Source organism: Malaclemys terrapin, chromosome 11, assembly GCF_027887155.1.
Source record: "Malaclemys terrapin pileata isolate rMalTer1 chromosome 11, rMalTer1.hap1, whole genome shotgun sequence".
Taxonomy (NCBI): Eukaryota; Metazoa; Chordata; order Testudines; family Emydidae; genus Malaclemys; species Malaclemys terrapin.
In genome coordinates this window covers 78,909,271-78,923,157 of record NC_071515.1, presented here as the reverse complement: position 1 = coordinate 78,923,157, position 13,887 = coordinate 78,909,271, and the positions used below count along the sequence as shown (strand labels likewise).

The 13,887-nt window shown below is 64.0% G+C and overlaps 1 protein-coding gene across 5 annotated transcripts; it reads right to left on the bottom strand.

The window, feature by feature from the left end:
• Positions 1-306: 306 nt before the first annotated feature.
• Positions 307-13,785, bottom strand: ANKZF1 (ankyrin repeat and zinc finger peptidyl tRNA hydrolase 1). Of its 5 annotated transcripts, XM_054044224.1 has the most exons (17): positions 13,123-13,138; positions 11,751-11,893; positions 11,189-11,298; positions 10,367-10,469; positions 8,314-8,516; positions 7,713-7,828; positions 7,001-7,154; positions 5,432-5,654; positions 5,016-5,117; positions 4,555-4,704; positions 4,245-4,376; positions 3,450-3,566; positions 2,988-3,324; positions 2,388-2,499; positions 1,856-2,023; positions 1,666-1,736; positions 1,256-1,466 (listed from the first exon to the last, which is right to left on the bottom strand). In XM_054044224.1, the coding sequence occupies exons 2-17, from the start codon at positions 11,875-11,877 to the stop codon at positions 1,346-1,348; spliced, it is 2,346 nt and encodes a 781-aa protein (XP_053900199.1). In that variant the 5' UTR covers positions 11,878-11,893; positions 13,123-13,138; the 3' UTR covers positions 1,256-1,345. The 5 variants fall into 5 exon arrangements, with proteins under 5 accessions (XP_053900195.1, XP_053900194.1, XP_053900198.1 ...); XM_054044220.1 differs by lacking the exons at positions 1,666-1,736; positions 13,123-13,138 and adding an exon at positions 13,763-13,785 and having other exon boundaries at positions 307-1,466; XM_054044219.1 differs by lacking the exon at positions 1,666-1,736 and having other exon boundaries at positions 307-1,466.
• Positions 13,786-13,887: the final 102 nt, after the last annotated feature.

The window sequence follows — 13,887 nt, the reverse complement described above, 5'->3', positions numbered from 1 at the left end:
ATCCTCCCGTGCCTTGGCGATGCCCAGATCTCCTGGCCCCACCGGGCGTGGCCAGCCCAGCCAGCAGGGGCGGGGAGTCCTGCCGGCTGCCCCCACCCTCACTCACAGGGCAGGGCCAGGGCCCCTTGCAGCCGCAGAGGAGGGGGACAGCCTTGCTCCTGGTGAAGTAGCAGGTACTGGCTGGGCCAGCCCCCAGCGGGCAGAGCCTGTCCCTCTGCCAGTGGCAGGGCCCGCGTGTAGCCCCTTGGGACGGGCAGGTATCCGTCCCAGCCCCCGGCACCCCGCCGAATGGAGACACACAGTTCACTGCCTGCAGCTTGCCCTTTATTGCCAGGTTTGGGGGGGCGTCATGGCCGCTTGCCGGGGTGGGGGCAGAGGCAGCAATGCCAGGGGAGCTGGTTTCCTGCCTGCTGGCTCACGCCCCCCAGGCTGGGCACTGGGGGTTACATTTTATTACCCGTTAAAGCAAAATCTTGTGCCTTCCCTGCCCTGGCCGGCGTGTTCTGTCACCCTGGCGTTGCGCCCGCCCCAGCGTGGTTCACAGCAAACCTCATGGGCCGTGAACAGCTCGGACTGACCCTGGGGGGCGCCGGCAGAGCTGCCCTGAGCCAGAGCCTGGGGGCACTCACGGGCCAGTGGGGGGCTTGCTCAGAGTCCTGGGGTCAAGGTACCGGGCACCTGTCTGCAGCATGGCCGCCAGCATGCAGGGGGTGACCAGGGCCTTGGGCACGGGGGGCTATATCACTCCCCCGCCTTCGCCAGGTCCAGCAGCAAGGGCAGCTGGAGGCTAGGCTGAGCTGCAGGGGCCTGGAGCAGGCAGGACTCACGGGTGGCAGGCAGGGCCCAGGGTGCTGCAGCGAGCTCCCACCCAAGGCAATGAGCTGCTGCCCATGGGGGGCGCTGTTCTGAGCCAAGCTGCCAGTCATTAACCACCCCCTCCCCGGCTTGTAGGCCACCCAGCTGCCTGGCCCCGGGAGCTGGAGCCCTCAGGCGGTTCGCACAGCACAGGGCAAGGCGGCCTGGTCCCTCCTCCATCGATCCACCAGCCCCGCTGCCCCCAGCTGCAGCCTGCTCCCCCTGCCCCAACCCAGGGCTCTGCCCCTTGTGGTACTGATGCTCCCGCCCAAGGGTGGGTGCTCGTCCCCCCACCCAACCCATCCTGTGCCATGAGCCCCTTCCCCTCGAGGCGGGGGCATGGGCAGGGGCCTGCCCCCCGGGCTGGGAAGGAGGCTGGGACTCGGGCTCAGCCCCCCGGGAGTGCCCAGCGCCTCCCCCTCCCCCCCAGCAGGCGACTGTCCGTTTCCACACGTGGCAGCCCCCTGCCTTGGCCGGCCTGGCGCGGGCGCTAGGTGGGGCCGGCGCGGCCCCGGCGGTGGGTCTGCAGGCAGCCCGTGGAGCAGAAAGAGAAGTCGAGGTAGTGGAAGGGGATCCGGCCCAGCAGGGACTCCCCGCACTGCCAGCAGCGCCTGCACAAACCAGAAGGGACAGCATGGGCAGGGGGCTGGGGCCCAGTCCCGGTCCCTGCCAGCAACTGGAGAGGGGATCTGGCAGCCCCACAGGGGAACGGTGCCTCCCCGGTGCCCGCCCCGCATCTCCTCCCCCCAGTGCCTCCCCGGGTACCTCCCCCCCAGCCCACAGCAGGTTCAGTGCCCAGGGCCCCGTTACCTGGGGTTGGCGAGAGCCGCGCCCGTGTCCGGCAGCTGGGCAGCCAGTCTCCGCTCGGCAGCGAGGGCCCTCTGAGGAGCAGAGAGCCGGAGCCTCAGTGAGTGGGGTGAGCCCTGGGGCCCCGGCTGGGTCTGAGCCGGCAGGGTGCCCCCCACGGGGGGACGGGGTGTCCGGGCGCCCCAGGCCTCACCTTCTCTCGGTCTGGCAGGGCCGCAAAGCGCCGCTTCTCCTCCTGCTCCTGTGCCAGCTGCTGCTGCTGCTCCCTCAGCTCCTGCGCCCGCTGCTTCCGCTGCGCTCTCTGCGCCCGCTGCTTCTCCAGCCGCCTGGCCTCCATCTCCGCCGTCAGGGGCCCGGGCACCTGGGGCAGGACGGGCTCCGTCACCCTGGGCAGTGGGGGGGGGGGGCCTGGCAGCCCCTCCCTGTCTCTGCTAACAGCCCCCACACCAGATGGGGGCTGAGTTCCTCGCTTTTACGCAGGGGCCTTAACACTATGGCCCCTGCTGGCTCCTCGCACGGCTCCCTCCCCCCAGCTCAGAGCGGGGCAGGGGCAGCCGAGGGGCAGGGCCTCAGAGTGCGTGAGGGGGACCAGCAGGCGGGAGCCGGATTGGTGCTCCCCAGAGAGGGCTCAGGCACCCCGGGGTGGGGGGATTTGAGCTCCCCCCAGCTGTCCTAAGGTGCCAGGGAGGGATCTCCGGGCTGGAAGGGCAGCGGGAGGCACCCACCTTGGCCTGCCCGTAGTCGTACTTGGCTGGGTGATCCACCATGAACTTGCGGAAGACGTTGCGTGTCGACTTGTCGGCAGAGACACAGTACGGGGGCCGCTCCTGCCAGTCCCTGGGAGCCAAGCGGAGAGCGGCTCAGGGCCAGGATAGGCCAGGGCTTGCTGCTTCCCTTTGGCAGGCTGCCTCCCCCTTCCCCGCCCCCCCCCCCCCCCGCAGAATGGGCAGCCCCACTAGCCAGCCAGGCCCCCTCGGGGCCGCTGAGTCCTGGGGAGAGCTGGGAAGGGGACCAGCCCACCCACCCAGCTTGCTAGATGCCCTGGAGCAGGGGAGGGATAGCTCAGTGGTTTGAGCATTGGCCTGCTAACCCCTGGGTTGTGAGTTCAATCCTTGAGGGGGCCACTTAGGGATCTGGGACAAGGACTGGACTCAACAACCTTTTCAACTGGTCCCTTCCAATTCCAAGATTGATAGATAGAGAGAGATGTAGCTATTTTTTTTAAAACAGGCTGCAGGCAGAGGGCAGCTTCCCACAGGCCCCCGGGCCCACCGGCCTTAGGGGTGGGTGACCGCCCAGAGCGCTGGGCTCGGGGCTGGCTGTACCTGAGCGCAGGGTCGGCACCAGCCTCCAGCAGCAGTCGCACAGCCGCCCCCTTCCCTGCCGCAGCCGCCACGTGCAGCAGGGTGAAGCCGGTGCCGTCGATGGGCTCGCTGAGCAGCGAGAGGAACCCAGGGGTTGCCCAGGGGGCTGCGCGGTTGGGCTCCGACCCCTCACTCTGCACCCTGCCAGGGTGGCCTTGGGGCTGTCCCATGACACCATCCTCGCTGCCTGCTGGGGGTGCTCCGCTCTCTGCCACACCCAGGAGGCGCCGCAGCGTCCCCACGTCCCCCGTCTTGCAGGCCGTGAACAGGGCGTCGCGGAGCTGGCCCAAGAGTGTTTCTGGCAGGAAAGGACAGAGGAGATCAGAGCCAGGCCCAGGGCCCCCCCGGCCTGAGCAGCACAGGCACACTGCCTGAGCCAGCTCCTCCCCCACCCCAAAGCCAGGAATTCCCCCAGGGAACAACCTGCTTGGGGACGCGCAGCGTCTGACCCCTGTGCGGCACACACCAGAGTGCGCCCCCCTCCCGTCACCCGGGTGAGGCTAAAGCGTGCTCCAGGATGGCACCAGGCCGGATGTGAAGCTGGCGAGAGAGGAGACGCTGTGGTTAACGACCTGCCGGGTTAGCGAGGTGCACCAGCTTCTCGTTTGTCGGGCCACTGGCTCTGCCTGTCTCGGCTGGGCTCTCCCCCAAGAGGTGACAGCCCCTGATCACCACCTCTCCGTAAGGGACGCAGACAGCGCTCCCTACAGGTCTCAGTGCAAGGGGCCGTCAATCATTTCTGGGGCTCCTCTCTGCACCGCTCCGGTTTTTCCACATCCTACTTAAAATGTGGACCCCCAGAACTGGACACAGGACCCCAGGGTCAGTCTCCCCAGGGCCGCGTACAAGGGTAAAATCCCCTCCTCTCTGCCCAGTTCACACCCCAAGGCTCACGTTAGCCCTTTGCTCAGCCATTTACCCCTGACCCCCCCAGTCCTTTCCTGAGGCCCAGCTGCCAAGATACAGGCCCCACTGCACGGCGTGGCCTGCAGCCCTCGCTCTAGGGGTGGGCCTTTCCAGCTACCTGTATTTCAGCGCAGGCTGGGCGATCCGGATCGCTCTGTTCGGTCACCACTCTCCCTCTTTGGCTCCCCAGCCCCTGCTCGCACCCAGCAGCACGTGGGAGGGTGCAGGGGGAGGAGCGGCCTGAGCCCACGTAACCCCAACGTGGCACACGCGGGCAGGGCAGAGACAGCAGCACGGCCCGGCCTGACTTACCTCCTTTCCGCCAGGGAGCAGGCTCTGCCCCAGGCCCTTCCTGAGGGTCTGCCACCGTTGCTGCTCCCGGCTGGGGTGCTGAGCCCTCGGGCTCTTCCTGGCCTCCTGGCCCCTCGGCGCGGGCCCCTGCTCCTGGAAGGGCCGGGAGAGGGTTAGAAACACGGTCCGGGGCCAACACCTCCCTGCCATCCCAGGGGCGTGCAGCTGCCCCCCGCCCCCAGGGCAAAGGCAGGGAAGCCAGCAGCTTCCGCCTGCTCATACACCCCCCCACACACACACACAAACACCCCCACGTTAGCCCCGTTCTCACCTCTCCCCACTTTGTCTTTCTTCCTCCTCCTCTTGCGGCTTCGCTTAGGTGTCACCTCAAACTCCCGGAGCTGCAGCGTGCTCAGCGTCACCTCCACCGTCTCCAGCTCCCCAGCCTGGCTCTCCTCCTCCTCCTCCTCCTCCGACGGGGCTTTGGGGGAGACAGGTGGGATTGGGGCTGGTGGGCCTGCCCAGTGCGCTCTGCCAGAGAGGCCCCACCCCTTCTCTGCAGGGGAGTTGGGGACAATTGCCCCCCACCCCCAGCCTGTGCCCTGCGGCAGTGCACTCTTACGGGGTGCCCAGATGCCTGGAACCTGCTGTCCCAAGGGGACCCACAAGGCTGGGGCACAAACAAGAGGCAGCTACTACCACACATGGTCCAGTGCTGGGCACCTTCCCCCATCCAGGAAACCCCCATGGGGGTGGGGGGCGAGTCAGCCGGCACCCTTCCCCCTCACTCACTGCTGGCGTCACTCTGCTGGGGCTCTTCCACCCGCGCACACGGCACTTTCCTCCAGCCCTTCCGGGGGGAGCCAGCGAGATCCACCACCGCTGTGTCCTTCCCTGCGGGACAGGAGCCTTGGGTCCATGGGCCCCGCAGAGACCATCCCCAGACAGAGTCAAGAGCAGGGAGCCACCCCCCCCCCCCATAGCACATGGGGCAGGGCAGGTGCTGCAGACAGAGTGGGAGGGGGCATCCCTGGGGGAGGAACCCACTTCCCCCCACCGAGGGGAGTTCCTCTGAAGTAGGCAGCTTGGCACTGCCACCCTGGCCTGGGCAGAGTCTAGAAGCAATGCCAGACTGACCTGGTGGCCAGGGGAACAGGCCGCTCACACCTCGCCCCCCAGCACCAGTGTCCCCATGCCCCAGTTCTTACCATACACCTGCAGGGTGGCCAGGGCCGTGTGCACCCGCAGCACCTCCCTGAAGGTGGCTCTGCGGGTGCTGAAGGGGATATTGCAGACACGGGGGTCGTCCTTGTGCAGAGGGGGGTTCCTGCCGCTGAAGAGCAGTGCCCGGTTGGCCCGGGGGGCACGCAGGAAGATGCGCTGGGCTCCCTGCAGATGCTGCGCCCAGCCGGCCAGTAGGTCCTGGATGTCCTGGGGGTGGAAGGGGAGGGATCACCGCTAGCTCCCGGGCCCCACCTGCCCTGCACTGGGGTATGGCCAAGCACGGCCAGCCCTGCGCAGCTGTGGGGTGCTGGGGTGGGGACGGGGACTTGGGATACGGCGGTACAGCCCAGGGGTTCTGATATTATCAAGGCATCAGTCTGGTGCTCGCTGCATCGTGGAATACCGGGTGTATGTGCAGGATCCCCCCCCCCCCCATGTGCTGCCTGTCGGCACCCCCCAGCCTAGGGACAATGGGGACTCGTTAACCTTAACGACTGCTCTGATGCCTAGTGGCTACGCGAAGGGGCTTGGCTGAAGCCAGGCGCAGGTTTTCTCCACAGCTGCTTTGGCAGAGGTGACCCAGCAGGGTTGAAAAGGCAGAGGTGACCCAGCAGGGTTGAAAAGGACTCCTGGGGAGAAGCTTTGGAGAGAGACCCCGGAAGACGGGGCAGGAGAGGCACAGGGACAGGCCGGTTTTGCAGCGGGACCACCCGAGGACTGCGAAAGCAAGCTGGCCATGGCGGGGAGGGCGCCGGCCTGGACGTGAAGCCAAGCTCTGCAGCAGGACCGCGGCCCTACAGAGCGCGCTGCAGCCGGGAGGAAGATGTGAGGAGGGATTATCGGTTAGGTCTAGAGCTGGGCATTTCTCGTGCTGTGAAGTGAAGAGCAGTGGTGGGGTAGGATCCTGTGTGGGGTGCATGGGGTGACCCCAGAGCGCCCGGCCCATGGAGGTCTGCCAGGGGCGGAGTTTAAGTGATGGGGCACGTCTGAGGGGCCCGGGAGGTCTCAGCTCTCAGGAGGGGGCACTAGAGAGGGGTCTGCATTTCCATTGTGAGCCGGACACCCCAAGCCAGGGCAGCGTCCAGCCTGTTCAGATGCCAGTGTTTGAATCCCTCACAGCAGCCGGGTCAGCGCCAATAAGGGAGCTGAGCTAGATCTGTGACATGCGCCCGGCAGGCTGGCCTGGGATCGGAGGGGGTGTTATCCCTAAATGCCCCTCTCAGGCACTGCCGGAGAGCCTGGGGCGGGAGCACCCTGGGGTGGGGGAGAGGGATCCCAAGCACAGGGGCACCCATCTCATGCCCCAGCCCCAAGCAGGGGGACTGAAAACCAGAGTGGCATCCCAGTGGGGAGCGTGGCACTGTACCAGCCCCCTCGCCAGGCCCCACGTGCCCTCTCCATCCCCACTCCAAGGCATCTCAGCCATAGGACACACGGTGCCAGCTGCAACCAAGGCCTTGGAGGGGCTGCTCTTGGCCTAGGCAGCCCCCAGCCAGAGGCTGCCCCAGCAGCGAGGGCCCCATCCTGAACTGGGCCTGTGCGCTCGCCCCCACCTTGAGCAGAGCCGCCTCATTGTACCGCCGCAGCGAGGCGCCGGCCGATTTGGGCATGGAGGCCTGGCCCTGGGCATCGCGCAGTCCCTGCGCCGTGCCCCGGCGGGCACGCACCGTGTACCGGTGGAAGGTCTTGTGATCCAGCACCTCAGGCCTGGGGGAGAGAAACCTCAGAGTGGGCCAGGGCAGCAGGGCGGGGACCCTCGTTGCCATGGGGGAATAGAGCCAAAGCCCCACTCGGTGAGGGCAGGCCTGGCCGTGGGTCTGTGCAGCACACGCTGGGCTGGGTGTCAGGACTCCTGGGGTTTCTTCCCAGCTCTGGCACCGACTCACTCTGGGACCCGGGTGAGCCCCTGCCCCTGCCATAGCCTCCATACAGAAGGGAAATGAACACTCCTCTTCCAGCCAGAGCAGTGCCAGCTTCGGGGGACAGACAGGCTACAAGAAGGGAACCCCAGGAGCTGCTGCTGCTGCCAGGGGCCCGTGAAGGCCGTGGCAGTGCCACGTGTCCCTGGGGAGAGGAGAGGCGCCTTCTGGGCCAGCCCCCACAAGCAGACGGGGGGCAAGGGCCCATCTCACCACATCCCCAGGGGCAGACATCCCCAAGCCACAGAGCACTCCTTCCCACGCCAAGGCCCGCACAGGACTCTGCCCGCTGGAGCATCCATATGGTGACCCTGCCCCAGCCCCAGGGCCAGCCTGGGACACTCACCCCCTGAAAACGGCTCCTGCAAAATGTCCACCGCCTGTCATCAGGATAACCCAACAGGTGCCTGCGCCCAGGCTCTGCAGAGATGCCACCAGCTCTGCCTGCTGCTCACCACCGCCCTGGCACAAGGAAACCCTCCTGTTAGCAGCCTGGTGGCACACACCCTCCCTGGCCATCAGCTGCCTCCCCTGTTGGAGCCGATGACCCAGCGGGCTCTGCCAGCTGGGAGCCATTGGCAGGGGCTCTGCAGGCAGTGGGGGAAGGGGCAGTCTGGGGGTTGCCCCTTGCGGCGGCGGCGGCAGCAGCTCCCGTCTGAACAGGGCTCATCAGGCACCAAGTAAAGCCTTGGTTCCATCCGGATGAGCTGGGCCTGGGCCCCGCCCCCCGCACCTGGGCAAGGATCCTCTGGCAAGCAGCTAAACCCAGACCAGATCTCGACAGAGCTGGCGCCCGGCTCCCCTGCACATGCGTCCAGCTGCCCACGGGATCACAGGGCAAGGAGGGGTCGGGGTCCCAGCCAAACCCTGCTTGCCAGCCCGACGGCTATCCCAGACCTCTGGCAGGTCACTGGGGATGGGCCCAGCACTGCCGGGCCGTCACTTGCCTTCTTACTGCCCAGCACACAGCGGTAGGCAGAGAGCAGCTGGCCCTGGGAGTTGTGGAACAGGACCTTAGCCGAGCGGGTGCCTGGGCGATGGCTCTGCTGGTCGCTCCCCGGGTCGCCGTGGCCTCGGGGAGAGAGCAGATCGGACTCGCTGCCCGAATCGGAGTCATCAGAATCGGACCCAGAGATGCTGGAGACGTCACCTGCAAACCGGGCAGGAGGGGGACAGGGGTGTCAGATGCTAAGGCGCCCAAGGAAGGCACAAGTCCTAAATGAAGAGGAGGGAACACCTCCCAGTCCACTAGGATCACAGAGCCACCTCCTCCACGTCCCAGCTGGAGACCTCGAGATCCCCCGAATGTCACCTGCCCCCTTTCACCCCCCCCCAGCCTTCTAGGTCACGTGCGATGGCCTCTCGCAGCCCAGCCAACGTGAACCGTGTGGAGACAGCCCATCTGACGCTCCAGGGGTAGCGAGCCAGGCGGATGCTGTGGAGGGAGGGCGCCGCGTTATGGGGTGCAGCAGGATCCTGGGGTGGGGGAGGAGCGAGTGTTTGAGGGAGGAGGTATCTGCAGAACCTACGGTTCTCACTGAGGTACCCGCCCATGGCCTGGCCCCACTTGACAGGTCAGAGCCAGCCAGCTCCAGAGGGCAGAGGAGGGGCTAGAACCAACCTCACCACAAAGAGCATCAGAGCAGCCAGACTGGGTCAGACCAAAGGTCGATCTAGCCCGGTGTCCTGTCTGCCGACAGTGGCCAATGCCAGGTGCCCCAGAGGGAATGAACAGAACAGGGAATCATCAAGTGATCCATCCCCTGTCGCCCATTCCCAGCTTCTGGCAAACAGAGGCTAGGGACACCCTCCCTGCCCAGCCTGGCTAATAGCCATTGATTGACCGATCCTCCAGGAACTTATCTAGTTCTTTTTTGAACCCTATTATAATCTTTGCCTTCACAACATCCCCTGGCAAGGAGTTCCACAGGTTGAGTGTGTGTTGTGTGAAAAAAATACTTCTTTTTGTTTGTTTTAAACCTATTAATTTCATTTGGTGACCCCTAGTTCTTGTGTTACGGGAAGGGGTAAATAACACTTACCGATTCACTCTCTCCACACCAGTCATGATTTTATAGACCTCTATCATATCCCCCTTGGTCGTCTCATTTCCAAGCTGAAAAATCCCATTCTTATTAATCTCTCCTCATACGGCAGCTGTTCCTTCCTCCTAATCATTTTTGTTGCCCTTTTCTGAACCTTTTCCAAGTCCAATATCTCTGTTTTGAGATGGGGTGACCACATCTGCACGCAGTATTTAGGGTGTGGGCGTCCCATGGATTTATACAGAGGTAATATATGATAGGACATGACAGGACCTGAACTCATCCCAGAGGAGCTTCCCGCATTGGGCAGGCAAACAAAGGGACTCGGGAAGCCGGCAGCTGCTGGGGAGAAGGTAAGTGTGATTGGTGCTCGGAGCTTCTCCACCTGGTCAGGTGCCACCAGAGAGGCTTCCTGCTGCCTATGTCCCTGCTGAAGGGCTGTGGTGATGGGGCGTACCACACATTGGATGCCCCCGCCACATTGTCACCTCTCCATCCAAAGAAGGCATCCTCTTTGGGGAGAAAAAAGCAGTGAGTTTAGACATCCAAGAGCTGCCTAGAAAGGCCACCCCTAGGCTCAGCTGCTAGTGGAAGCAACAAGAATAGATCCTCCGGCAGGTAGAAAGGCCAGGAGTGGGCAAAACCCAATCAGGGCCCAGCAGGCAAGATAAAAACAGCTAGCCGCCTCCTCCAGTGGCCAGTTCTGGGTGAAGCTAGGACGGGGAGCAAGGAAGGAAGGATTGCTCCCGCTGATCCCAAAGGCTGGGCTGGGCTGGTCAGGGGCCTAACCCCAACTGCACCTTTGGACTGAGCCCGTGACACATTGTTTTATGTTGCAGAATTTACAGCACAGGTGACACCTGGAGGTGGATATCAACTGATAATTGCTTCGTGTGGCACTCCACCAGCTCAAGCGAGCCCATGACAGCAGCCCTTCCCATCTGTCCCCCCTCACCTGCACGGGTCTTCTCCTCGAACTCCTCTGCTGCGAGTGCCCGGCGCCCCAGCAAACGCTGCTTCAGGTTGAAGCGATGCCAGTCCAGGCGGTAATGCTCAGTCTGGGGAGGAAACGGAGTGAGAAGGCGCATCCCATACTGATGCTCCCCCAGGTCAGATGGATGGAAGCGCGCCAACCCACGCCCCGGGATGGACAGCGCGGAGGTCCCCTCAGCCACATGCCAGCCTGCCGGGGACTTGCCAAAAAAGCAAGGCAGCTTCTGCTGATTTCCATGTCACGGTCACTTGGTTAGCTAAGGCCCTTACTGCCAAGTTCCCATCCTGCCCCCAGGGCTGCAGAGACACGGCCCCAGCTTTATAAGAGACGGTCTGACCGCCTGGGCCAGGGCTTTGCAGCGTGCGGAAGCTGGTAATGTGGCTATGCCAGAGCACCCAGACCCTGCCCAGCTGAGAGCTGCAGCCGCAATTTACCAGGGGCCTGAGGAATGCACTTGACTGGCTTAAAATAGAATCCATTGCAGCCTCCCTCCTCCTGTGGGTGCGGCTGATGGAGACTACAAATCCCAGCATGCAATACTCCACCTTGTGCCAGGTGGGTAAGCCCAAAACGGAGCACTGCATTTCAGGACCAGTAGTCTCTGGACTGCATCTCCACGTATCCAGGCCACAACTACAGAGCCCCATGGTCCACATTTTGGCCATTCACATACCCATTTCACAGCAGCCTGCTTCCCCAGCTCCCTGCTCGCTCACAGCGCTGCCTGCTGGTGGCAGTGGAAAACACCACCCACCCGCCTCCACCCCTCAGGCTGCTGCCTACCTGCTCCTCCCTGCTGTCAAACTCCCGGGAGCAGGATGAACAGCACATCCGGTCCGATATCTCCGGGACCCCGCGGGCTCTCTCCTCCCCATCGCCCGCCACTGGCTTCTCTGAAAGAGGGAGAGGAACTCAGGGAAGATATGCCACTTCCATTGGAGTGGGACAGAGGGATATAGGACAGACAGATCACTCCAAAGTGTGGCTAGAGCAAAGGGTGAAGAGTTAGTTTGACTGTTCCTGACTCTGCCACTCACTTGATGCATGGCCCTGGGCAAGTTACTTCACCTCTGTGCCTCGGTTTCTCCACCTGTAACACAGGGATGATACCGACCCACCAAACAGGATTAGTTTCAGCGTGTGAAGTGTTTTGCGCTCCTCAGGCTGAAGGCTCTTGACTGGGGCAAAGCAGCTCACAACCAGAGCCCATCACACCACCAGGCCCCAGAGAGTGGGATACCCCCTAGGGTTGGACTGCTGTGAAATCAATCCCCCCACTGGACACTCTCCCTCCAGGAAGCCCCTTGGCTGGCTCTACTGCCCCTCACTGGCTTTTAGACGCTACCTTGCACTATGGCATTCGAGTCTGTGGACGGCACCTCCTCTGAAAAGCCATTGACGAGGGAGAGTCCGTGCAGGAAGGTGGGGTCCTGGGCAGCCTCGAACACAGACCTGACCTCGAGGGGCTGCATTGTTTCCAGCAGGAGTCTGAAGAAGGAATGAGAGTGAGGTACAGACAGGCTCCTGTGACTTGGCACCTGTGACCTGGTAGGAGCATCATGCCTTGGAGCAGACAGTGGATGTGCACATGGGCCATGGCCAGCCTGCTCCACCATGGGCGGTTGTGCCGCCCCATTAGCTGGGGGGAGCTGGCAGTGCTGCTCTTGGCGATAGAGGTCCCCCTCCAGGGCAGGGCCGCGGCTTTGGAGCAAAAGGTCCCAAGTTCTAGCTCTGCAGCCATGTGACCGCCTGGCAAGCCTGCCACGGACTGCGCCACAGACACCAGGCACCAACCGCACCGTGAGGCCAGCGCCCCACCGCAGACTCTCCGGAGTCGGGATTTCTGAGTAAGAGAATGCTCACATGGCAGGATGTTTTCTTCCAGTCACACAGGAGTTACCCCCGCCCTGAACAAAGGAATGTGGTTCCTCCACCAGGCAGCTAATTACAAAGTAATTTCAAAGACAATGAGAATTCACTGACACCTCAGATAAACAAAGCTGTCAAGCTAACAAGAGACAGGAGCCTACACTCCAGCAGGGAAGAGAAACTTCATCGGACACAGAAAGGGTGGGAGCGAAACCCTCAAATAAACAACTAAATCAACTAGAAAAATAATGAGGAGTCCTTGTGCCACCTTAGAGACTAACACATTTATTTGGGCAGAAGCTTTCGTGGGCTAAACCCCACTTCATCGGCTTAATTTTATATTGAAATCCTGTCAGCCACCCCGGGCGTGACCGGGGCTCCAGCTGTCAGCCCAGGTGGCTGCTCCCCTGCTAGCCTGGGAAGTGGGAGAGGGGACCCCACTGCCGTGCCCCCCCCGGGTCTGGGGAGGGTGAAGAACCGTAAGGAGCAGAGGTGAGACTGGGGGCTGCAGTGAGGAGGGGGAAGGCTGATGGGTGGGGGGCTGTATTGATGGGGGTTCTGGGCAGATGGGGTGAGTGCTGGGAGGGTGAAATGAGGGCCGTGGGAGGCAATGGGGGAGGGAGACTGAACTGAGGGGAGTTGAAGGGGGGTTGGGTGGGGAGAGAACTGGGGGGGAGGGCTGGGGGACAGGATAAAGTGCTGGGCAGGAGACAGCAGATGGGGGGTGAGAGCTCCTGCAGCCGGGTATCGGGGGTAGCCGTGTTAGTCTGTCGCCACAAAAACAAGGAGGAGTCCGGTGGCCATGTCCAGCCCATGTGGGGGAGCAGGCGACACGAATTGTCCCTCACCTGCAGCTTGGGAAAGGGGCGCAAGACCGGCCAAAACCACACAATTGAATCCGGGTTAAATGTCACGATTTGGGGCCAGTCTCCGGGTTTCTGAGGGTCCGACGCACGATTCTCGATCTCCTGAGGGTGGCAATGGGGTTAGAGGGGTCAGCGCAGGCCACCGTGTGCCCTGACTGCCCCGCAGGGCCTGGGGGATCCCACACCCCCCCATTGGCCAGGGCAGCCGGGGGATCCCGCCCCTCCCCATTGGCCAGGGGATCCCCCACCCCCCCCATTGGCCAGGGCAGCCGGGGGATCCCGCCCCTCCCCATTGGCCAGGGGATCCCCCACCCCCCCCATTGGCCAGGGCAGCCAGGGGATCCCACCCCTCCCCATTGGCCAGGGGAGCCCCCACCCCCCCATTGGCCAGGGCAGCCAGGGGATCCCGCCCCTCCCCATTGGCCAGGGGATCCCCCACCCCCCCCCCCCCATTGGCCAGGGCAGCCGGGGGATCCCGCCCCTCCCCATTGGCCAGGGGATCCCCCACCCCCCCCATTGGCCAGGGCAGCCAGGGGATCCCGCCCCTCCCCATTGGCCAGGGGATCCCGCCCCCCATTGGCCAGCCCTTCCCGGCCATGCCCCAGCCGGGGGCGCCGCTCACCTGTCCCGGGGGCGGCGCCGAGGGACGCGCCTCACCCGGACGCGAACGACAGACGCACCGGACGTCACATCCGCCGCACTACGGAGCGCCGTGGAGGACAAGCCCGTCGCCCCGCCCCCCGCGCC

Excerpts from the sequence above, each read along its gene's own strand:
- ANKZF1 (XM_054044220.1), bottom strand. The coding sequence starts at position 11,877 with ATGCAGCCCCTCGAGGTCAGGTCTGTGTTCGAGGCTGCCCAGGACCCC. Across the intron at positions 10,470-11,188 it reads TTGACAGCAGGGAGGAGCAG|ACTGAGCATTACCGCCTGGA; the intron begins GTAGGCAGCAGC and ends TTTCCTCCCCAG. Across the intron at positions 2,500-2,987 it reads GGTGCCGACCCTGCGCTCAG|GGACTGGCAGGAGCGGCCCC; the intron begins GTACAGCCAGCC and ends CTTGGCTCCCAG.